This window comes from Bos indicus, chromosome 11, assembly GCF_029378745.1.
Source record: "Bos indicus isolate NIAB-ARS_2022 breed Sahiwal x Tharparkar chromosome 11, NIAB-ARS_B.indTharparkar_mat_pri_1.0, whole genome shotgun sequence".
NCBI lineage: Eukaryota > Metazoa > Chordata > Mammalia > Artiodactyla > Bovidae > Bos > Bos indicus.
Window position 1 is genome coordinate 98,249,467 of NC_091770.1, and position 23,272 is coordinate 98,272,738.

General features: G+C 52.8%; 1 protein-coding gene across 9 annotated transcripts; it reads right to left on the bottom strand.

Annotated features, from left to right (window-relative positions):
- Positions 1-5,120: 5,120 nt before the first annotated feature.
- Positions 5,121-22,245, bottom strand: ST6GALNAC6 (ST6 N-acetylgalactosaminide alpha-2,6-sialyltransferase 6). 9 transcript variants are annotated; one of them, XM_070799311.1, is made up of 7 exons: positions 21,613-22,245; positions 16,805-16,859; positions 15,106-15,193; positions 12,895-13,074; positions 10,034-10,440; positions 7,394-7,501; positions 5,121-6,600 (listed from the first exon to the last, which is right to left on the bottom strand). In XM_070799311.1, the coding sequence occupies exons 2-7, from the start codon at positions 16,828-16,830 to the stop codon at positions 6,411-6,413; spliced, it is 999 nt and encodes a 332-aa protein (XP_070655412.1). In that variant the 5' UTR covers positions 16,831-16,859; positions 21,613-22,245; the 3' UTR covers positions 5,121-6,410. The 9 variants fall into 9 exon arrangements, with proteins under 9 accessions (XP_070655412.1, XP_070655410.1, XP_070655413.1 ...); XM_070799309.1 differs by lacking the exon at positions 21,613-22,245 and adding an exon at positions 18,033-18,164; XM_070799312.1 differs by lacking the exon at positions 21,613-22,245 and adding an exon at positions 18,033-18,126 and having other exon boundaries at positions 16,674-16,859.
- Between the last annotated feature and the right edge of the window lie 1,027 nt (positions 22,246-23,272).

Genomic DNA, 23,272 nt, shown 5'->3' on the forward strand with positions numbered 1-23,272 from the left:
TAACCCCAGGGACTGTAGCCCGCCAGCCTCCTCTGTCCATGGGATTTTCCAGGTAAGAACACTGGAGTGGGCTGCCATTCCCCTCTCCAGGGGATCTTCCTGACCCAGGCATCAAACCTGCATCTCCTGCTTGGCAGGCAGATTCTTTACCATCTGAGCCAGTGGTAGTGTAGAAGATTATTTAAAAAACAAAAACAGCCCTGTCCCCATGCAGCTGCCAGGCAATTCCCAGTGAGGCCAGCTTGAGGATGTGGGACATTAAGAATGCTGTGGGCACAAATGGGGACTGATAGTTCTGATGCAAAGAACAGCTCCCATTAATGAGGCTCACTGGGCACCAAGTGCTGGGCAGAGCGCTGGACTCAGACCACGTCTGCAGTCCTTAAACACAAGGAAAATGAGGGTCACAGCTGTAAAAGAGCTTGCCTGGGGTTCCCAGGTAGAGAGCGAAGTATTTACCCAGAGTTTTTCATGAGACAGGGACACAGCAATAGTTGCTCAATGAAGTAGCAGAGCAGAGATGAGAGCCTAGGACCACGTAGCTTCAGAAGTCATGCACTTGACTGCTAGACCATATCACGACCTTGAAGGCAGCAGCCCCAGATGGTAGAGTGGGTTGAATCTGGAACTTGTCTTGCAGGCACTAAGGAGCCATGGAAGGTGTTTAAGCGAGAGGGTAAGACTCTCAGGAGAGTGAGGCCACCTTAGATGGGTGGCTTCTTTTTAGCAACAACAGCATCCTGGATACCAGGAGGCTTGGGTCTAATCCCAACACTGCCACCTGTGACATCAGACAAGGCTCTCACTCGTTGGGATTTTAGTTTCCCCCTCTGTGGGAGGGGTGAGTCGTGGGTCAGAGAGTCTGCCCTAGAAATTGTTTGAAAGGCCCTCTCAAAAGCTGTAGGTGGTTGTATGCATGGGCGCAACCTTTGGGGAAAGCAAATTGATGTCAATCATCTGTGTGACTCTCTGCTCTTAGGAATCCCACGAGTGGGCACAGAAGGTGTACAGTGCAGACCAACTGATAGGAGGGGCAATGGTACAGACAGTCAGGGTGGGGAGCTGGCAACCGCCCTAGAGTCAGCGAAAGAAGGGAAGCTGGAGGTCTATGCAGCTAGGGGGCAAGAGGAAGAGGCTAAGGGCCCAACTGCATTGATCTTATCCCACCTGAGTGAAAATAATTCTAAACGTGTGTGTGTGGCATAAAATCTAGCCCTATAATTTTTTTCTCCATTTTAACATCTCTGCAATTGGTTTTGTTTAATATTTATTTATTAGGCTGTGCCGGGTCTTAGTTGTGGCACCTGGGGTCTTCTGTCTTTGCTCCTACACACAGGGTCTTTAGCTACTGCATGTGAACTCTGAATTGTGGCAAGAGAGATCTAGTTCCCTGGCCAGGGATCGACCCTGGATGCCCTGCATTGGAAGTGTGGAGTCAGCCACTGGACCACCAGGGAAGTCATTGAAATGTTTTGTCTTATAATTGAATCAATGGTATCTGTTTTTTCAACTTTTTTTCTTTAATATTTATTTGGCTTTGCTGGGTCTTATTTTCAGCCCATGGGATCTTTGCTCTTTGGCTGTGGCATGCAAACCCTTAGTTGCAACAGGTGGGATCTAGTTTCCCGACCAGGGATCAAACCCGGGCCCCCTGCACTGGGAGCGCGGAGCCTCAGACACGTAACCACCAGGGAAGTCCCTGAAATAGCTCTGTCTTATAATCAAATCAATGGTATCTTAAAGTTGATGAACTAAAGCAAAACAAAGAGACCAAGGGTGGGCACGGGATCCCCTGAGTGAAGGCAGGACTTTACTTCTGCCTTAAAGGCTTCGAAACGCGTTTCTTAAATACAACAAGCGTCTATAGATGTACCTTGAGGACACTGCTATGCTATGCTAAGTCACTTCAGTCGTGTCTGACTCTGTGCGACCCCAGAGACGGCAGCCCACCAGGCTCCCCTGTCCCTGGGATTCTCCAGGCAAGAACACTGGAGTGGGTTGCCATTTCCTTCTCCAATGCATGAAAGTGAAAAGTGAAAGTGAAGTCGCTCAGTCATGTCCGACTCTTAGCGACCCCATGGATTACAGCCTAATAGGCTCCTCCGTCCATGGGATTTTCCAAGCAAGAGTACTGGAGTGGGGTGCCATTGCCTTCTCCATGAGGACATTAGGCTAAGTGAAATAAGCCAGTCACAAAAAGACAAATATTGTATGATTCTATTTATACAAAGGGTCTCAAGCAGTCAAATTCGTAGAAACAGAAAGAGTGATGGTTACCAGGGGCGGAGGGGAAGGGGAAATTCAGAGCAGTTGTTTGATAGGTTTAGAGTTTCAGATATGCAAGATGAAAAAGTTCTGGGGTCTGTTTCACAATGGAAAAAAACGCAATGTAAATATACTTACTACTACTAAACCGTGCACTTAAAAAAGGGTAAGTGGTAAATCATATGTGGTTTTTTTTTTTTTACCACAATAAAAAAATTTTTGAAATCTTACAGACTGAACAAAAAATATATTAGGCACCTGTTTTCATTATTTCCTTTGCATATGATCTATGGATTTTCCACCAGTGCTGAGATATTAAAGTTTCAGGATTTTTTTTTTCCCAGCTACAATCTAAAGAAAGAAAAAGAGAGAGAGAGAAGACAGGAGGAAGGGAGGGAAGCAGGAGGGAAGGAGAAAAAGGAAGGAAGGGAAGGAGGGAAATGAAAAAGGTACATGGAAGAAAAATCTGGAAGATTAGACTGTCACCAGGGAGCAGAACTGGGTGATCCCCTTGCTTTCTATCTTACAGTGTTTGTATGTTGTGTTAGTAGCTCAGTTGTATCCAACTCTGCAACATCATGCCTCATTGTCTGCCAGGCTCCTGTGTCCGTGGGTTTCTCCAGGCAACAGTACTGAAGTGGGTTGCCACTTCCTTCTCCAGAGTATCTTCCTGACCCAGAGATCAAACCTGGGCCTCCTGCACTGCAGGCAGATTCTTTACCATCTGAGACACCAGGGAAGCCCATCGTGCTTGTATAGGTCAAGTTATTTTAAAACATAAAAAAATACCTAAAATATAACCATACAGAATGAAACCAATTAAAAAAAAATTTGAAAATACTCTAGCTAAAAAAGAATTCCAGTGCGCCGGCATCAGGGGACACATCTGAGGCGGCCACTCTTTGAGGTGCACAGCTGGATCCACGCGTCCAGCACATGGGGCTGGGGTGTGGAGCTGCCCCGGGCGGGCCTGGCCAGACAGCAGAGCATCCGCAGGAAACAGCTGGAGTGGCTGCTTCAAGCAGTGCATGTGAGGTTGGCAGCGGGTGGGAGATGCCCCCTCCCCCAAGGAGGGGTACCCGGGTAAAAGGGCTCACGGGAGGGCCCTGAACCCCCAACTAGGAGGTGGGCTTGGTCCTGACCATGGTGGGAAGCCAGTGAAGGTTTCAGAGCAAAGCTGGCCATGATGAGGTGGCTTCAGGAAGCTAAGTTTGGCCAAGAGTGGCCCTGTCTCGGCTGGGTCTATTCTGAGGAGGTAAGAGCATGGGGTGGTTGAGGATTGGACCCCAGGCCTCTTGCTCTCAACATCTTCCATCAAAGTCCTACTTGCTGATTCTGAACTGGGCTATCCCAGGGTCCACCCCCAGCAACCAACCCGTCTTGACTCCCTCCTGCTGGCGCCCCCTTTGTGCCACTGGTGGGGAGACAGGACACCACAGCATTCTGGAAGAAATCCCGCCCCCCGCACCCCCTGAAACCTCTGCCTGGACCCCAATTCCCAGTAGCCTTTACGTGGGGCTGGAAGTGTGTCACGTCCCTGTATCCCCTTCCCGGGTGGATCCCTAGGCTCCCCCATGTAATGACTTTGCCGGGAGTCCCGCCCCTCGGATACACCCACCACCACCACCATTACTGTCTGGTCACCCTGGGCCCGGACCCCAGGCCTCCCAGCCACCTCCTCATCCTGCTGCTGTCTGAGCAAGGACGGCCTCTCCAAGCAGGAAGGATGGAGGCTTTGCCCCTCGGATTGGCCCTCGCGGCCTTCTGCCACCCTGTCCCTAGTGGTCTCATCTTCCACTGCTCCCTTCTTTGGCCGCCCCACTGCCTACCGAGCGGGGCTGTGGGTTCCCCCGCCAGGCTTCCATTCGGGCCCTTCTTCCCTCCTGACATCCCCTCCCTCATCAATTGCACCTCACACAGCACATGGCCCGTGGCTACCGACAGTGAACATATATGTGAACTGAGGCAAAGGGGGGGGCCATTCTCACCACCCGCCAGCTCCGTGGTCCCCATCCCGCTGGCGCAGTGCCCAGGAGAACTCTTTTCCATCCCCGGCAGGCTGCCTGCCCTTGTCTCACAGTCACCCTTTGTTAGGCCTCCGCTCCCAAGGGCATCTTATCTGACTAAACAGGTTGTAATCTCCCAGAGTCACGGACCCCCTACCTCCTGCCAACCTGGAGTAAACAAGTCCTTTTGCTGAGAGGTTGGAGGGATTCACAGCTCACACACCTGGCCAGGGCTGCAGCCCTGCCTGACTCCCTCCTGTTCAGGCTTGCAGGATACTCCTGCTCCCTACCCTGGGCACCGCCCCCCCAGCCTCCCCACCCTGCTTACAGCCAACCTCTGACCCCACTGCCTGCCTGTCCCTGTCAACCTCCTCCATCCCATCCCCCTTGCTTCTGGGACAGAAATGTCATCCTTTCCCACCCCCTTCTCTTCCTGTGGGACGCTCTTCCCCTCCAAACCTCTGCAGGAACCATCCTCAGGAAGAGCGTCACCTCCACAGCTGCAGCGCCCTGTGCAGCCCTCACTGCCCTGAGCCTGTCGCGGGCCCCTCGCCTCCGTTGATCCTGACCTCCTTGAGAGTAGTGTCTGGTTTCAGCCCAGAGGGAGCTGGGGTTCTGAGAGGGGGAGTGACTTGCTCAAAGTCACAAGGGCAGGGGGAGGTCAGACTGGAAGAGCCAGGTGAGCATCCCCCAACCCCCAGGGCCACCAGGTCTCCACCCAGGCTGTAAAATGCATGACTCACAAAGAAGCTGGCCATTCTGCTGGAGTGTGGGCTCCCAGCCTGGAAGGTGTGGGCCCCAAGTACTGGGCCAGAGAGCGAGCTAGAACTCAGACACAGGAAATGGGGCTGGAGTTTAGGTGCGTTTATTTCTGTACAAATCATTACAAAATCAAGTCTAGGGTAGTTGCCGGCCCCCACCCCTTGCCCCAAAGTGCAATGACTCACTGCTGGCCTCCTTCCCCACCTGACCCTGCCCATTCCACAGCCTCCTCCAGGAAGCCCTCCAGTCTCTTCCCTTCAAGACTCCAGAAGAGCTGGGGGTGTAAATCCAGCCCACAGAGGCCCAGCAATAAAGTGCCTGATGTAGAGGGAGATGACAGAACTTAGGCGACAGCTCCCAGGCCTCTAGAGCCTTCCCAGGCCCAGGTGGGGGAAGGCCCTTTGACTATTCCAGCAGCTGCAAACGAAGGGGCTTCGGGAAACCTCAGGTGGGCTGGGATTCCCCCCTCCTCTCAGCCCCAAAGGCTCCTCCAGCAGATGGAAAACCTCATGGCTGGATGGCAGAAACAGGGGCCTGGCTCTTTAAGAGCCAGGCTAATGGCAGCTGGGCAGAGGGGCTAAGAAAACAGCTGAAGGTTTGTCCATTCTTTTCAGAGTTCCCTAAAGCCTGAGGAAGTTGCACAAAAATACCCTCAAGTTTCCAGGAGGAGGTGAGGAAGGGAATCCCAGACCCACAGGAAGCTGAGCCCCCCAGCAAGGGGCGGTGGCTGGAGATGCCCAGTTTTAAAGGAGGACAGACCCAAGGTGGTCGGTGGGGGGAGGTGGGAGGGTTCTCAGACTCCACAATTAGAACCTGACACAGGCAGAAGGAGGCCCAGAGACGGGGCAAGGGGTTTGTTCAAGGCCACTCAGGGTAGAGGCAAGACCCAGACACCAGTCTCCCACCCTGAAGAGCCCCCCAACCCCACAAATGCCCCAGCCTGGCCCCCTACCCCCACCCAACCTCTCTCTAGCTCTAGAAAGGGAGGAGGCGGCTTCCTGGGACAGGACCCCACCATCCCCATCAATAGGAAGTGATTTGGGGTCCATCCTGGGGTTCTGAACCAAGGCCTCACGGGAAAGGACATGACCTTAGCCTCAGATTACTCAGAAATACCCTGATTGACTATGCTCAGACCCTGACTGAACAAAAAAATACCCTCAACACCCGATTAACCACACAGAAGCCCAAATCCTTGATTGGCCAAGAGATTCCTCCAGGCCCTGGATGGCTGGAGGCTGCGCCTGCTTCAAGGCCTGACCCTCCAGAAGACACCCTGACCAGCCTTGATTGGCCAGGAGACGGCCCCGGGTCGAGCAGCTGGGCGGAGAGCCACTTCTCCCGTGTCCCTCGTGAGAGCCCCACAGGCGGGGTGGCCTAGGTCCAGGAGGGGTGGGAGAAGGTGATTCCGTACAGCTGGGCCCAGGATGAGAAGACCCTCTTCTCCGTGATGAAGCGGTGGTGGTTGCCCTTGCGGCTGTTCTCGTTCTGGATGTAGGTGACACATTCGTCTGGCCCCTTGGGCTCATAGTAGTGGTAGGGCATACGCTGCAGGTGGGGCCGCAGGCTGCGGCAGAGCAGAGGGGGCCGTAAGGGCAAAGGAGGCACTGGCGGGATCCTACCCTTCCCAGCCCCTGACCTGCTGTAGCGCCTCAGTGGGGGAAATCCCCGCCCCCTCCCTGGGCCTCAGTTTCCCATCTGTGAAATGGGTATAGTGTAGACTAGGTGTCTGACTCTCAAACTTTTTTTTTTTTTAATCTATTTGGCCACATCAGGCCTTAGTTGTGGCAAAAGAGCTTATGTGGACTCTTCCTGGACCAGGGAGTGAACCCCATGTGCCCTGCATTGCAAGGCTGATTCTTTACTACTGAGCCACCAGGGAAGTCCTCAAATTTTTATTTTTTTTAATGCAGTGGAAACTTTTCATTTTCCCCAGAGGGTGGCAATGTGGGATAGTGGTAAGGACCATGGGCTCTGAAGCCTGACCCCTACCCCTTACTGTTCATGGGAACTGAGGCCTTTCACAAAACATCCTCCTCTTATCCCTTACGGTCACTATAAGGAGTAAATGAAATAATAAAAAACCATGTTTGGTACACTGTCAGCACTTAGTAAAAAAACAGCTGTCACCTACTGGGCTTTTCATATAGTAATAATAAAAATAGTTATTAATATATAAACTCTGGACTCCGGCTGAGCTTGGGATGGAAGCCCCTGAGGTAGCTCTGAAGAGCCTAGATCTCTGCAGAGCAGTTTGAATACTGTAAAATAGAGGCCCTCAAAGGCATCCCAGCCAAGGTCTCCAGGACCCCTGCTCCATCCTGAGGCCAACAGCTGGACATCGCCCTGGGAGTGCTCACCTGCAGTAGTCGGGGGGCACCATGCCATAGACGTGCACATGGTCACACAACTCCACTGCAATCACCATGGTGAACCAGCCTGTGCTCAACCACGAGTGGGACTTTTCCCTGGGGGCAGAGAGGTGTCATGATGAGGGGGCGGGGGGTGGGGCGGGCAGGGAGGAAGGGTCCACCCACCCAGAGTTTCCCAGAACTCCTCCCACTCGGCCCCTCCTGGGGCTCTCCTTCCGCGTCAGGCACCCGCTGTCCAGCCCTGCTGCGGGAGCGCGGGCAAGTCTGAACGGAGGTCAGGGGTGGAGGGAGGGCTCCTTTGAGGGGAAGCACAGGAACACGACATGCTGGGAATTAACTCCTGGGGAGCCTGGTCACCCTCGGGCAGGCTGGGAGCGACCGTGACCACAAAGCATGGTAGGCGGAAACAGCTGCGCACACGCTAGGAGCAAACTCCAAAGGGGAGGCTAATCAGCGGAAGTCCTGCCAGGAGTGACGAGTGACAAGTTCAGAGCAAGGCATGGGGCGAGCAGCCAAGAACCGCGAGCTGTGCTGCCCACCAGACAGCCACCAGCCACACACGGGCACACGTGAGCACTTGACGTGTGGTTAAGATGTGCTGTCGGTGTCAAATACACACTTTATTCCTTAGCATGAAAAAAAGAATGTAGAATATGTCACTGATAATTTTTCACACTGTTCACTTGTTGAACTGAAGATGTTTAGGGTATATTTGATTGAGGTGGGGGGTTCTTTGAAAAGTTTAAGAAAAAATAAACTTCTACAAGATTGACAGAGAGAAAAGACACAAATTAACCAATATCAAGAATAAAAAAGGAGGGTTCATCATAGGCCTTGTAGACATTAAAAGAATAATACAGAAACTGTAAAAAGCAACGTACATGAATTTGATAATTTAGATGAAATGGGCCAATTCCTTGAAACCGCAAACTGCCAAAACTCAGGATGAAATAGATAACCTAAATATCCTATAACTCTTAAAGAATTTAAAAATCTTCTGAAAAAGAACTCTCCAGGACAAGAGTTTCTACCAAACATTGGCAAATTCTACCAAACATTTAAAGAAGAAATAAAACCAATTCTGGAAGGAAAACGTTTCCCAATTCACTTTCTGAGACCAGCATTACTCTGATACCAAAATGAGGCAAAGACAGTACAAAATAAACTACAGACCAATATCTCTCATGAACACAGATACAAAAATCTCAACAAAATATTGCAAATCATATCCAGCAACATATAAAAAAAATGACATCCACAACCAAGCAGAGTTTATTCCAGAAATGCAAGACTGATTCAATATATAAAAATCAATCAATATAATCCATCATATTAATAGTCTTAAGAAAAACCATGTGATATCAATTGATGCATAAAAACTTTGATAAATCCAATACCCAGTCATGACTAAAAAAAATGCTTTTAGCAGGACTTCCCTGGTGGTCTAGTGGTTAAGACTCCATTCTCCCAAAACAGGGGGCACAGATTTCATCCCTTGTTGGGAAACCAAGATCTCGCATTCCGCATAGCACGGCTTAAAAAAAAAATCACCAAGAACCAAAACAAACAAAAAAGTCTCAGCAAACCAGTAAGAGAAGGAAACCTCCTCAACCTGATAACTTCTTCAACCCATAGCTTCAAAAACCTACAACCAACACCATATTCATTGATGAAAGACTGAGCACTTTTCCCCTAAGACAGACCAAGGCAAGGACGTCCACTCTCACCACTTCTAAAACAATTCGGTGTTATATTGAAAGCACTAGGCAGTGCAATAATGCACGAAAAAGAAATAAGAGGCATACAGATTGGAGACAAAAAATAAAACTGTCCTTATATTCATGTTGTTACATCATGATCATTTGCACATAAAACCCAAAGAATCTACAAAAGTCTCCTTGAACCAATAAGTAAGTTTAGGAAGATTATTGGATATAAGGTCAACACAAAAAAATCAATCATATTTCTATAAGCTAGCAATGAATAATGGGAAACCCATCAAAATTCTAATACTATGTACAATAGTTCTAAAAATTTTAAATATTTAGGTATAAATCAAACAAGATACGTATAGGACCTATATGTTGGATATATCAAGTTGAATAAAAGTGAATTTAATTTCGCCTGTTTCTTTTAACTTTTTAAACGTGGCTACTCTAAAATTTTAAATTACCTATGTGGCTCGCATGATATTTTTATTGGACGGCACTGGCCCAGCTTTTCTAGAGAGACCAGTCAGAGCAGCACACACCGAGGGTGATGTATCCTTAGAAGAGACATGCTGGGAATGGTCAACACGTTCCATTGAGGCATGCTACGGGAGGGCTGTCCTAGAAAGACGCTAGCAGTGACGACACAACCTTAGAGCAGAGCATGCCGGGAGCCCTTGTCCTCTGGGAGCGCTGCAAGCCCTCCAAGGGAGACGAGGCCAGGCAGAGCATGTTGGAAATGACACAAGCTAAGAGCTGGACATGAAGCGAACTCCCCTAGGAAACCTGACCAAGAGAATGTGGCAAGAAGTGACCACACCCTCAGAGCAGTGCATGCTGGGAGCAACAGGCCCTCCAGGTGGAGCACGCTGAGAGGGAGCGCAGGGCTGGCCAGAGGGAGCGGGCAGGAGGTTGGTACCTGTCCTTGCCTGTCTCACTCCGGAAGAGGTCGTCAAACTGGCGCATGCGGCTGAGGGAGATGGCATAGGCCTCCATGTTGGGGAACACCAGGCCTGCCCGCTGGATGACGCGCACCAGGCTTCCCTGGGGCTTCTGCATCTTGTTTGGGGGGCCCCAGAAGATGAACACAGTTTCAGGGGTCCGGTTGACAAACTCCTGAGGCCTCCGCAGCACATGGAATACGCTGGAATGGGCCACCACGCGGAAGGTGGTCTTGTTGCCCACATCGGCCGAGTAGCCCGTAGTGGGTGCGTCGTTCATGCGGATTGTGCACTCGGCCCGTTCGATCTCAGGACCCAGCTTGGTGCCCAGCAGGTGGCTGGAGCTGGTGACAATCACACACTGGCCGCACCTGGAGGGCAGCGTCTGGAGGGTTAAGGAAAGCCAACACTGTTATGACCACTTGGTGCCAGACGCTGTGCTCCATCCCTCCAGGAGGCGGGAATTATGATGCCCATTTTAAAGACAGGGAAATTGAGCCGTATTCATTCAACATTCAACAGATATTTATAGCAAGCTTGCTAATGGCCGGTACAAGAGACAGAGCAATAAACAAGAGACCCCACTCCTGCCTTTAAGAAATTCACAGTTGGGGAGACAGATGGTGAACAAGTAAATGGTAAAATAATGCCAGGTGGTAAGTTATACGTGCTGGGAAGGAAATAAAATAGAGGCAGAGGATCAAGGCTGGCAAGAGTGAGGGCTGTGCTAGAAAAGTCATCTGAGGGGGCCTCTCTCAGCTAACACCTAAAGGATGAAAAGAAACCATGCAGGACAGCCATGCTGGGATGTCCCCAAGGTCGCAGAGCAGAGGAGTGCAGGGCCAGGATGTGAACCTAGGTCTACATGGCCACAGAGCCCCAGCTTCACCCTCAGGCCAGCTCTTCAAAGAAGACATCCTCCCCAATGTGTCCATGACATTTCCACATCACCCACAAACAGGCCATCAACTTGTCAGTAGGAAATGGTGTGGAAGCTGCTTTGAGCCTCTGTTTTCCCATTGGTGAAATAAACAGATTGGAACCACAAGCTATCTGAAGCCTATTTTCTGCCCATGGATTTTCTGTGCACCCTTCAAGGCTAAGTTCAGGTGCCTTCCTCCTCCAGGCAGCCTTCCTTGAGGCCTTACTCCAAGATCCAGCAACATGTCTCATGTTTAATACCTCAACTGATGGCTTTGCCAGCTTTCCTGAGCTCTAACATCCTGGCCTCCCCTATCAGGCTGGAAACAGCTGCTGGCCAAGCTGTCTCATTCCCTTCCACATCACCCACCCTCAAGCAGTTCCACTTTCTCCCAGGGATTCTACCATTTCTCTTTCAAGGATCCTTAGGGTAGAGAAAGTCTCAGTTAGGTGTTAATCTGTCTCTCATGTCGTGTGTGAGTGCTCAGTCGCTCAGTCATGTCTAACTCTTTGCTACCCTGTGGACTGCAGCCCACTAGGCTCCTCTGTTCACGGAATTCTCCAGGCAAGAATACTAGAGCAGGTTGCTATACCCTCCCCCAGGGGAATCTTCCCAACCCAAGGATTGAACCCAGGTCTCCTGCATTGCAGACAGATTGTTTTCCACTGAGCCAATGGGGAAGCCCTTAATCTGTCTCTTGTGCTTAGTCACTCAGTCGTGTCTGACTCTTTTCAACCCCATGAACTGTAGCCCACCAGGCTCCTCTGTCCGTGGGGATTCTCCAGGCAAGAATACTGGAGTGAGTTACCATGCTCTCCTCCAGGGAATCTTCCCAACCCAGGGATCAAACCCGGGTCTCCCACATTGCAGGCACATTCTTTACTGACTGAGCCACCAGGGAAGCCCAAGAATACTGGAGTGGGTAACCTATCCCTTCTCCAGGGGATCTTCCTGATCCAAGAATGGAACTGGGGTCTCCTGCATTGCAGGTGGATTCTTACCAGCTGAGCTACCAGGGAAGCCTCTGTCTCTAAACACATGCTAATGGGCCTTTTTCCAGTGAGGATGAGCTCATGGTCCCAGGCTCTATATGCAAAGACCTCTAGAGATTTAGGAGGGTTAGTGAGGGAAGAGAGTGAGGTAGGCAGGGGCTGAGGGACCTCCTTCTGGAAGGTGGCATCCATGCTGGAGGCCAATAATTTTCTCCCTGACCCCAAGGAAAACACTGGGGCTCAGAGGACTACAAGGTGAGCTCCGGAAATACAACCTGAGTTTCATGGCTATCCAAAACAAACAGAAGTCCCTGGAAAGGCTCTGGGCCTCTCCACACAGCTGTATCTCAGCAGATGTTGGGGCAATACCTGGGCTCCTCCTCTCCCTTGCTGTGTGGTCTTGGGGAAGTAATTTTGCCTCTCTGAGCCTCAATTTCCCCATCTCATCAAGGGAGATAATGCTAAACTCACAGCACTGGTATGAGGATTACTGCTGATCACAGTGCCCAGCACGCAGCGGGCAACTGACCACTGCAGCCATTCTTATTATTGCTTTTGTGTTGTCAAGTACCCTAGAGTCCTGCTCCCAAATCCTATGTAGACTCCCCTGCAGAGACTGAGATCTGAAAACCAGACAGACCTTTCTAAAGGGATTCTGATTCAGGAGATTATAGGCTATTAGCACTGAGGGTGGAACCTTGGAGAAAACTGAGGTCCAGAGGACAGGCTGCTTGTCTGAGGTCACATCGCAAACAAGGGGCTGAAGGCACCGGACTCCTGGGGTCCACCCTTTTCTTTAGGACGGATGGAGGAAGTAGAGAGAAGAGGAGGAGGAGGAGAAGAAGGTAGGGGCAGTGATGGTGGGCAATGGGGAAGGGCAGTCTCCAGGCAGCTCCCAGGGAGTTCCCCAGAGCGGCTGCCCTACCTTGTTGCCAAGAATGGGGATGTATCCGTCAGTGATGCTCCACTTCCTGAGGTTGACAGGCCGGCGTGTCCGGCCCCGCAGGGAGCCATAATGAAAGACCTCATTGGCACTGCTGGAGCTGTAGAGGATGAGGATGGTGATGAGGGCAAAGAGGATCACGAACACTGCTGACCGCTGCTCCTGGAGAGGGGAGAGGCCAGTGAGGTCCCAGCCATCTGGCACAGTCCTCACCACCTACCACGCCTGCTAATTCCTGTTCTTTATTCCACCAGTTCAGGTACCACCTCCCCCAGGGAGGCCTCCTCCAACTCCCTGAGCACTGCCTATCACAGGCACCACCTCCCCCAGGAAGGCTTCCTCCAGCTCCCTGAGCACCGGCCATCACAGGACCAATCCCACTGCATTCAGATCCCCCTCAATGGAACCATAAGTTCTGAAGGCTGGGACTCAGTCAGCCTTGATCCCCACCATATCTCAGTTCCCAGGGTGGAGCCCAGACCACAGAAGGGTGGCTGGATCAGATTGGATGTGGGGGTTGCAAGGATCCCTCCAGCTGCAGCGGGAAGGATGCTTGGAGACAGGTGGGACTTTCAAACGAGAGGGTCCAGGTCTTCCCCAAACAGTCTCCACAAATGTTCATCATTCATTTAAACCTGAAGGGAAAGGTTGTGGTCAGGAATCAGGATGCATGAGTAGTCGGTACACCAACTTATGGCAGAAGAAAGGAAAGTGATCTCTGAAACGTCCACTGGGACTTACTGGCCCAGGGTCTGCAAGGCTAGGTGAGGCCCCGGAGTCCTGACTCTTTGTGCTAAGCCCCCTAGGCGGTTATTGAAGTATCGCTTCTTAGTACCAGGTTTTTCTCTTTTTTGCCTGCTCTGTGAAAATGGATCTGGGCCCCTTACAAACTTTTTCTTGCTAGCAAACTTTGTTAGTAGAGGGCGCTAGACATAGATTTCAGGAGGAAGGAAGTTTGCTGCCAGGTTCTGGGGGCTTTAAGCCTGGTTCTGGGCACTTGCTCCTACAGGGCACATGGCTTCTCCCAGGGGTCAGCAGCTTCCTCCAGCATCCACCCTCCGGCAGTTTTGAAGCAGAGTGCCCCTGACTCCTACTGTGACCACAGCTTCTCCAGAAGCATGTGACACACTCAACCACCAGCAACACCCACAAAAATTAAGCTTCAGCTTCCTGGAACAGTTCTGCATGATGCTTGACGTGCCTCCTGGGAGTTACCTCCTGTGACCAGCGTTCCCTGTAGCCTAGCAGGTGGATTTATGACAACTTCCATGGCACAGCATCACCGTGAGCTCTCTGCCATCCACTGGGCCATAGCTCTTGCCCTCTCCAGGCCAGTAAGGCCTGAGTCTCAGCTCTGACTGTGGGGGCAGCTCCTTTTTTTTTTTTTTCCTTTTCCTTTGGCCACATCACAAGGCTTGCAGGCTCTTAGCTCCCTGATCAGGGATCAAACCCTGTCCCCAACAGTAAAAGTATCAATTCCTAACCACTGGACCATTAGAGAATTCCCGGTGACTGCTCCTTACACCCGCTATTCCTGTATTTTGTAGAGTTCGAATCCTTTGTTACTCCAATGCCCAATTATAGTTAACAATTCTTTACATTAAATTTGCTCTGTTCAAATTAGTGTGGTTTCTCTTTCCGGATTGGACCCAGACACACCTATATCACCCCAATCCCAACCCCCAGGCTCTGCCAAAGCCGCAGCTCAGTGGATCCTAGGAAAGGAGTGTACAGGGCCAGGCACACAATAGGTGCTCAGGAAACCATAAATGAATGGATGACGTGGAACCCGGGCACCCTTGGAGTGATGCTCACAACATTATGTCATTTTTGACTCTGACCGCTGTCCCCTCTCCCAGACTCCCATTCACCTTCTCTCCCCAACCCCACCCACTGCACAGAACTCCACAGTCACCTTCTCAGCTAATCCTTGACCACAGATGGACCAGTCAGGCCTAGGAGGACAGAAGTGGACCTGGGCCCAGACAGAGGCAGGAACTTGCCCAGACCACACAGGTCAGTGGCTACAGCAAGGCTTGCACCAGGGTCTCCCACGCATCAGGAGCTTTTCAGCAGGGAAGAGAGACTGGGTGTGAGGCAGGTCCGAAGGCGACCATTTCACGAAGGGAAATAAGAAGCTGAGATGGGGACGAGAAATAAAGAGATGGGGATAAGAAACAAAAGGTAACTTACTTTGTTGCTCTTCATCTCTCTCCGGCGTCTGCTGAGGGGCAGGGGCCAGTGTCCTGCAGGTGGCCCAGGTAGGGGTGTGTGGTCACACCTGCAAGCCACAGAAAGGATTATGGTCCAGCTGGTCCTAAGCGACACCCTCCCCACTCCCGCCAGCTCTATCCACCCATGACCCCAAGGCTCAGGGCTGTACCCATTTTCCAGATGGAGACACTGAAGCCGACAAAGGGCAGGAATTGGTCAGAAGTCATACAGCCAGGTGGTGGCAGAGCCCTGCCTCTCTCCCTGCCGTTCTCTCTCCCACTCTGTGCCAAAGGCAGTTTGCAGGCCAAAGGCTGGCTTCCCGGCTGGGGTGGGGGGTTGCTGCTCCTCACCTAGCAGGAGCCCTATTCGTACCTCTACTCTAAACCTTGCCTTATGGTCCCGAAGCCTGGGAAGAAAGCAACATTCCTTGTAGGTCCCCAAACTCCTCAACACTCACACCCTTCCAGGTCTTGCATAAACTGGCCCCTCCAACTGGAACACTCTGCACAACCCTGATCATGCCCACTCATCCTCCCACCTGGGGTGGGCCAGGAATGTCCCCTGCATGCCACCTTCCAGCTGAGAGTTCTGATGGCACAGCTGGCCCAGGGCCTCACTCCCATTCTCTGCTGTGCCTCCAGGGCCCTGGAGATGTGCAGGAGGTCCACTGAGTGATTCCATTCTTAACTTGTTTTCCCTTGGTTTTGACTTTGTTCATTATTACATAAGATCTTGGGGGTTAAGGGTTCAGACTCATCTATCCAATGGGCATAACCACAGCTCCACCCTGGTGAGGGGGGAGAGGGTCTCAGGGAACCATACACACTCTGCTCCTCACTCTCCAACAGACGCCCCCCACCCCGCCCCCATCGTCGCAGGACGCAGCTTCTCTGCAGTTTTCAATTTCCCCACCTTTCAAAAGGGAGTCAGTACTTGTGTCCAGCCACCTCCAGCAGATTAGGCCAGAAGACACGGAAAGTGAGTGCGCAAAGAAAGGGGCCCTGGGGCTCCCCCAGCTCGGTCGAAGCTTCCCTCCAGGGGCCTCCCAGCTCCCGCCACTATCTCCGCCCCCTGACCTAGCAGCTGTTTACTCCTACACCGCTATCAGGCATAGCCAGGCCAAAGGAGGTGTCCCCACTCAGCTCCTGACTGGTTGGGTCCTAACTCCGCCCACCACCCAACCCCGCCTTCTCTCCGCAGGCGCCCCCTCCTCCCAAGCCGTGTTTCAGGTTTCGCCGCAGCCGGCCTTCAAAGCCACCCCAGTCGGGACTCATGGGGACTCTCACCAGGTCCAGTCCCGCCGGATGCACAGATCAGGAGACTGAGGTTCAACGGAAGGGAAGAGCGGCTTGTTGTTAGACTCACAGCCCACTAATGCAAAAGTTATCCAGGATCCCTGGGTAGCCCCCATCCACCCTGAGGCCTCTAGCATTCCAGCTGCTTCTCTGAGCTGAGCCTCCCCTCTCACTACGCTTTCCTTCGGATGCCCCAAGCTCCAGACACCCTAGAACACTCCTGTTCCCAGACCCGCCCCCCGACTTTCCCACCTTTGCCTGAGCAGTGCCCTCAGCCAGGACCACTGTCCCCTTGGTCAGCCCCCGTCACAGTCCTGCTCTGAGAAGGCCATGGTCAGTACAGCATCTCAGGTTCAACTGCAAATCCGGGTTCCTCCACTTACTGGCTGAGGGGCCTCGGGCAAGCCATGTGACCTCTATGAGCCTCAGTTTCCTCATCTGTGAAATGGAATGATAAAAGTAGGTAACTCACAAGATTGTTAGAAGGATTCAAGCAGATGTGGCACGGGAAGCACAGGGATTTGAAAGTGCTTGGTCGGGGCCAGCAGCTGTTAGTTTTGTGGTTATTCATTGTTCAAGGCCTGCCTCTTCAGGAGCTGGCCAAACAATTCTCCCCTAGGCTGCCTCTGATGCCTGGCCCAGCAACTTCCCTCTAATATCAATAAATGCTGAGTCCTTGCTAAGCACCACCCACTCACTGAATCTTCCTGGCAATTGTACACAGTAGGGGCTCTCATCCCCATTTCACAGATGAGGAGACTGAGGTTCACAGAGGCAAAGTGCCTTGCAGAGCTGTTCAGAATTTGCTGGGAAGTCTTATTTCCAGGCTTGTTTCCAGGCAGCAACCTGGGGCTGAGCCTGACCGGATTTCTCTCAAGGATCCCCCAGGGCTGGTACTGACTAGAGGCCACCGGCTGCGTTCCCAGCACCTGATTCAGCAGGGATAGCAGGCCTGCTGGGGAGCCACTTCCTCAGGCCAGGGAGGTGGCAGCCCACAGCCCTAAGCCAGGAGAGTGTACTCAGCCCTGAGGAGGCCCAGTCAGAAGGCTGAAACCGTGGGCTAAGGCTGGGGGCCACACCCTGCCCTCTGTTTGGGAGTTTCGCTTTGCCCAGCTCGAGGATTCCTCCTACACGGTCGGGACGCCCCCACGAGTCGCGTGGGAGGAGAGCTCCCGGGAGAAGGGGGAGGGGGCTCCTAATTCCAAATGGGGGACGCCGAAACGGTGGGTGCATCTGGTAGGGGGCGACGGGTTCTGTGCATCCCGCTTGCGCTGACCACCCCCCCCCCCCCCCCCCACGAACTCCAGCACTCCGGCGGGTAAGGAGCTCTAGCCTCAGCTGGGAAGAAGGGAGGCAGGCAGAACGGCGGCAGGGTCCCCGAGCTCGAATGGGGTGTCAGCGGCGGGAGGCCCCGCGAACCCCGCGACAGCCCTTGGGCGTGAGGACCGGGATCTTCAGGCGAGATTGCCAAGAGACAGTGGGTCTAGGGGAGCCCCCTGTGGCCCCCGCATCAACCTCCATCACCAGCGGCTCCCACCCCCACCCCCACCCCCACCAGGGGTGCAGGCGGCGCCCCCTCCCGCAGCCCGCCCCCGCGCGGGGCCTGCTCACCTCCCCCGGGGAGCGGTGGCTCCCCGCGGCCCCCGAGCCCCCTCACATGGCGCCGGGAGCCGAGAGCCGGGTCCGCGATGCTCTGGCCGCCCAGGCCCCGCCGCAGCCCCGGCCCGCCGGGTCCTAGGGCCGCCGCTCCCGGATCTCCGGCCCAGGCCTGGTAGGCGGGCGGAGCCTCGAGGGGCCGCGGGTGGCTCCGCCCCGGGGCGGTGCAGACGGGGATGGGTGAGGGGCAGGCGACCCCCCGCACGGGGCACCCAGGCGCCTTGCTCACGCCTCTAGGCAGCCTGTAGTGACAAGGACAGTAACAGCCTTCCGAAGAACCTCTTCTGTGGGTCAGACCCACACCCACTTCACTTTACTGTCCCCACGGCCGGGATGGGGCAACTGAGTCATAGAGCACCCTGCCCTTGGAATCAATTGAGTTTCTCCCTGGGCATCCCTACCTTGGGCCTCCAGAGCCCTGCACCCAGTAATCACCCTGGGTGAACGCAGGGTTCCACTGTGCAAGTTCAGCGCTGCTAGCTGTGTGGCCTTGGCACTCGACTTGCTGCTTCCCCTGCTTTCGAAAAATGGGGTGAACAACCTCCGGCGGTGTTGTTAAGGATTAAAAAACGTTACATTACTTCTTGCAATTATCATGGTATTCATTACATCATTTTCTGTGATAGTGAAAAATAAGAAGGCTGGACGCCTGGTTAAATGAACAAAGGCACAGCCCTGCTAAATGAAAGATTCAGATCAGTATACACCGACAGGAAGAAATGTCCAGGATGTTCACGGGAATACGTCATAAGTGAAGAAAGCAAGTGTTAAAAATGCATCTCTATACTACTTTGGAAAACGAAGTTGGAAAATTTTGCACCATGCTCCTAGATATATTGGAGAAGGAAATGGCAACCCACTCCAGTCTTCTTGCCTGGAGAATCCCATGGACAGAGGAACCTGACGGGCTACAGTCCATGGGGTCGCAAGAGTTGGACATGACTGAGCGACTAAACCACCACCACCTAGATATATACCCTGGAGAAAGTCTTGCAAATGCACGTAATGAAGTTCAGAGCAGCAGTGCTTGAAACCAAACTGGAAATAGTTCATATAGCTATCAAGGAGAATGGAATCTTTTTACATTATGATACATTCACATGGTGAAATACTGTAGAGCAGGGGGAAATGACATGGATGGATCTTACAGACAGGAGGAGTGAAAAAGCCAAGTTCTGGAAGACAAATGGGACTACACAATATACTGTTTAAGCACACAGCAGGCAGTAGGCCGCCTCTCACAGGACAGGCGACAGCTTTGCCTATCAAAGTGATTAAAGTTTTAAAAGCAAAAATCAAGAACACAGCAGTCTTGCGTGTTGGGAGATGGGTGTGGGAGAAGGGAAAAAAGGCAGGGGTGTGCAAGTTATAGTATCAAAGTCTGGTCTTTTAGTGGGATATGAATTCCAGAAGTTCATTATATTGTTTTATTATTCACAAGTATAACTCATGCCGTCATTCAGGTATATTTTAAAAGGTGAAAAAAAAAGAATATAAATGAAAATAGAGATTTTTTGTCTATCACAGTGATTGAAGGGTCAATAGTGGTTATTTCTGGAATGATAAGATTATGGGCTGATGTCTTCTTTTGGCTTCACTGTATTTTCCAAATTTTTTAAGATAATGGTCACATTGTGTTTTTTATATTTTAAAATTTATTTTTAATATAAAAAATGAACTGCATATATAGCATAATTCCTTTTTTTATCCAACTATCTATGCACATGGGTTTGTAAGCGCACACAAACTGCTTCGGAAGAATCCATGAAGGGACTACAGGCAGTAGTTAACCCTGGAGAGTGGACGTGGGGAGAGTGGACGTGGGGAGAGTGGACTGGGTGCTATTTTCACCTTTTGCTTTATAAACTTCCAAGTGGTATCCATTGGACTAATTTAGGACATTAATACCACTTTTAACTTGTTTTTAATTAAAACAAGTTAATGGGCCCCCAAGGTCCAGCCTCCAGGCTGTAGAGACACTGCCCTCCAGGCACTGGGGGCAGTACAAATGGCTGTGGGCACAGGCAAGGCTTCCTGCCCCTCTGGTGTCCTGCTCCATCCGCTTCCTGAGCCTCGGCCCCACCCTCACCCCAGCCCTCCTCAGCGCCTGACCTGCCCTGCTGGCCAGAAAACCACAGAGCCGGGGGCAGGGCGCCTGATGACCAGGACTGCTGGGAGCTCACAGAAGGGGAATCTCTTGCTTGAGGTCACGGGCAGGTTAGAGGCCAGCCCTTCTCCCAGCCCCGGCCAATGACCGGGACTCTGGAAATAAAAGGGTGCTGCAGCCCAGCTCCAGGACCAAATCCGGGGCTGGAGCTCCCCCATCAGGCCTGCCGTGTCCCTGGGGCCAGGCTTACTCCAGGAGGCTCTGCTCTAGGGCTAGCTTCCCTTTCCAGAGCCCCCAAGAAGAGTAACAACCACTTCAATAATAACAAGGACACGGAAGCCTACACAGCTCCCTGTGGGTCAGGGGTTTCTCCTGTGCTATTAATAACAAGCACTTTGCGAACATAACTCGCTGAATCCTTAGCACAATCTATAACGTGGACACTGCTGTTACTCCTGCTTCCCAGAGGGAGAAAGTGAGGCTCGAGAGTACACAGGTGTTCCAGCTGGGATTGCCCCAGGCCTGTACGCTAAATAGTCACAAGCCTTTCTGCCCACAAGTGTTTCCCCAGTGGCTCAGCTGTAAAGAATTCGCTGGCAACGCAGGAGATGCAGGTTTGATCCCTGGGTCAGGAAGATCCCTTGGAGAAGGAAATAACAACCCACTGCAGTATTCTTGCCTGGGAAATCCCACGGACAGAGGAGATTGGCGGGCTGCAGTCCACGGGTTGCAAAGAGTTGAACATGACTGAGTGACTGAGCATTTCTGCCGCTAAAGCCCCAAGCCTGCTCTGCACACGTGCCAGGATCTTCATGTCTGAGAAGCTGTGGCCAGTCCTGGTGCTACTCCCCGACCCTGCCCACAGCTGGGCAGCCCGTGCCCGCCCCCACCACAGTCTGATGGCAGTAGCCTCTGCTTCAGCCCTTCCTGCCCCAGGGTGGGGATCCTGGTTGCGTGTCACCCTCAGGCCCTTCTCACCCCTTAGCAATCTTTGCACTGTTAGGATTTTTTTCCCCACCATGGGATACTGGAAAAAGCCTTCACAGGCCTCTCGGCAGTGGGTCTGGAATTAAGAAGTCCCTGGTCATTTGCAGACAGAGGCTGGAGCCATCAGACTGGCCCAGGTGACACTGGACGTGGGTGCCCACCAGTACCTAGAACCCAGGCTCCTTTCCTCACCTGGGCTAACTGTGTGAGTGTGCGTTCCTGCCTGGCCCCAAGTTCCTTCTGAGAAGAGGCTACGTGAGATACCTCCAGGCTGAGATTCACCCAGCTTCCCTTGGTTTCTAGGAGGAAGCAGTGGGTCCCCAGCAGGCCCACAGAGGAGACAAAAGAGCCTGGGTCTGATGTGAAAACAGGGGCCCAGAGTGGCTGCCCACCAAGGTGACCCCCACCACATCCCTCAGGCTCCCACTCCCCCCGACTCACCTCCGGGAAACTGCAGGAACTGCAGTGGCAGAGAAGGGGGTCCAGAGAATGTCAGCAGGCCCAGATCCAATCTCCAGTCATCTTCGTCTGCCTGGAGGAACTGGCTGGTGGATCGCAGCTGCCAGGTTACCACTCCAGAAAGACATTTGGGTCAACAAAGCAATAAACCTCCAACCCACCCAAGGGCAGGGCCGACAAAGGTTCCTCTGTACACTGGACACCAAGGGTTGGGCCTGCGTTTCCCGAGTAATGGAACAGGAAGGGGAGGCAACCTCCTGGGACCGGCTGGAGTTGTAGTCCGATCAAACCCAGCAGACCCTGGGCCTGGGAGACGGAGGGTGATGCTATGAGCAGACACGGCTGATGGCGGTGGGAGGTCTTCCTGCCCATACCTCACCACCAGGGCAGGCAGGGCTGGGTGAGCAAAGGAGACCCCACTGAAAATGATGGCACCCCACTTCATGGGTGCCATCTCTCTCCCGTGAGTTGTATGACTACTCCCTGTGCCTACCCCTGTGCCTTTTACAGGTGAGGAAACTGAGGCCAGGAGGGAGGCACTAACTTACCAGGGTCCTGCAGCAGGAAGTAGAGCCAGAATGAAGCCAAGTCTGACTCCAGAGTCCTCTCTCTGAGCCTGGAAGTTCCCCCACCAACCCCCGCCCCCATCTGCGAGGTCACATTGCCCCCTACCTCTGCCCAACACCAGCTTAGAAACACTCACCACTGCCAAGCCAGCAGTTGTGGCTTGGCCGCCAGCCTGCTGCCTCCCACAGCATGGCTCCCTGCCTCCCCATCTCAGGGCTCTCCTCCCATGCCTGCAGAGACTTCTGGGGCCACCGGGCCCTGGGTAAGGGGAGGCAGGGCACAAAAGGCCTATGGGCCAAATGCCAGGTCTCCAGACTCTCCTGACAAGGTTAGGCGTGGGAGGGGAACGTTCCGGCTACATGTGATTGGTAGGTCCAGCGCCAAATGAAAAGGTGTAGCCCCTTGTTAATTAAAAAAAAAAAAAAGTGTCAAATGGAAACTGCAGAACATTAAGCCTGGTGCCCAAGGTAACTGCACAGGTCACCCATCAGTGAACTGGCTGAGCCCTGGAGCTGCAAGCTAGAACCCAAGGGCTCCATCCCAGCTGAGACCTTGGGGTCCTGGCCCACCATTAGTCTCCTGGTCTCCAGAAATGGGGAAAAGAGAGGAAGTTAGGAAGAAGGGAGGGGGAGTGAAGCCCTCTTTCCAACCACCAGGTGCAGGGGGCCCAGACACTCAGCTGCAGCTCTCAGACCTGGGGTTGCATCCTGGCTCAACCTGGTGGCTTCGTGTCGTCTGTGAACTGGGTTAACTCTAACCCCACCCCAGGGTGGCTGCACACCATCCATCCCCTGTTCTATGGTGGGTCTGCCTTTCCACTTTACCGGTGACCGAACTGCTACTCAGAGAAGGCAGGCCCCTGGCCTGCCCCCTGTTTCCTTTCTGGTAGTGTAACGAACTCCAGAGTTAACTGGGAATTGAACTGGCCAGGCCCTTGGAATCTGACCCTGAACCAGGAAGGGAACGTGATGTGGGGGGATTTCCTCCCACCCTGACTCCTCTCCCAGTGCAGGGTGGGAATCCCACGGAAGGCATTTCCTGGGCTATGTGCTGCCATGGGCCACACACCCTGAGC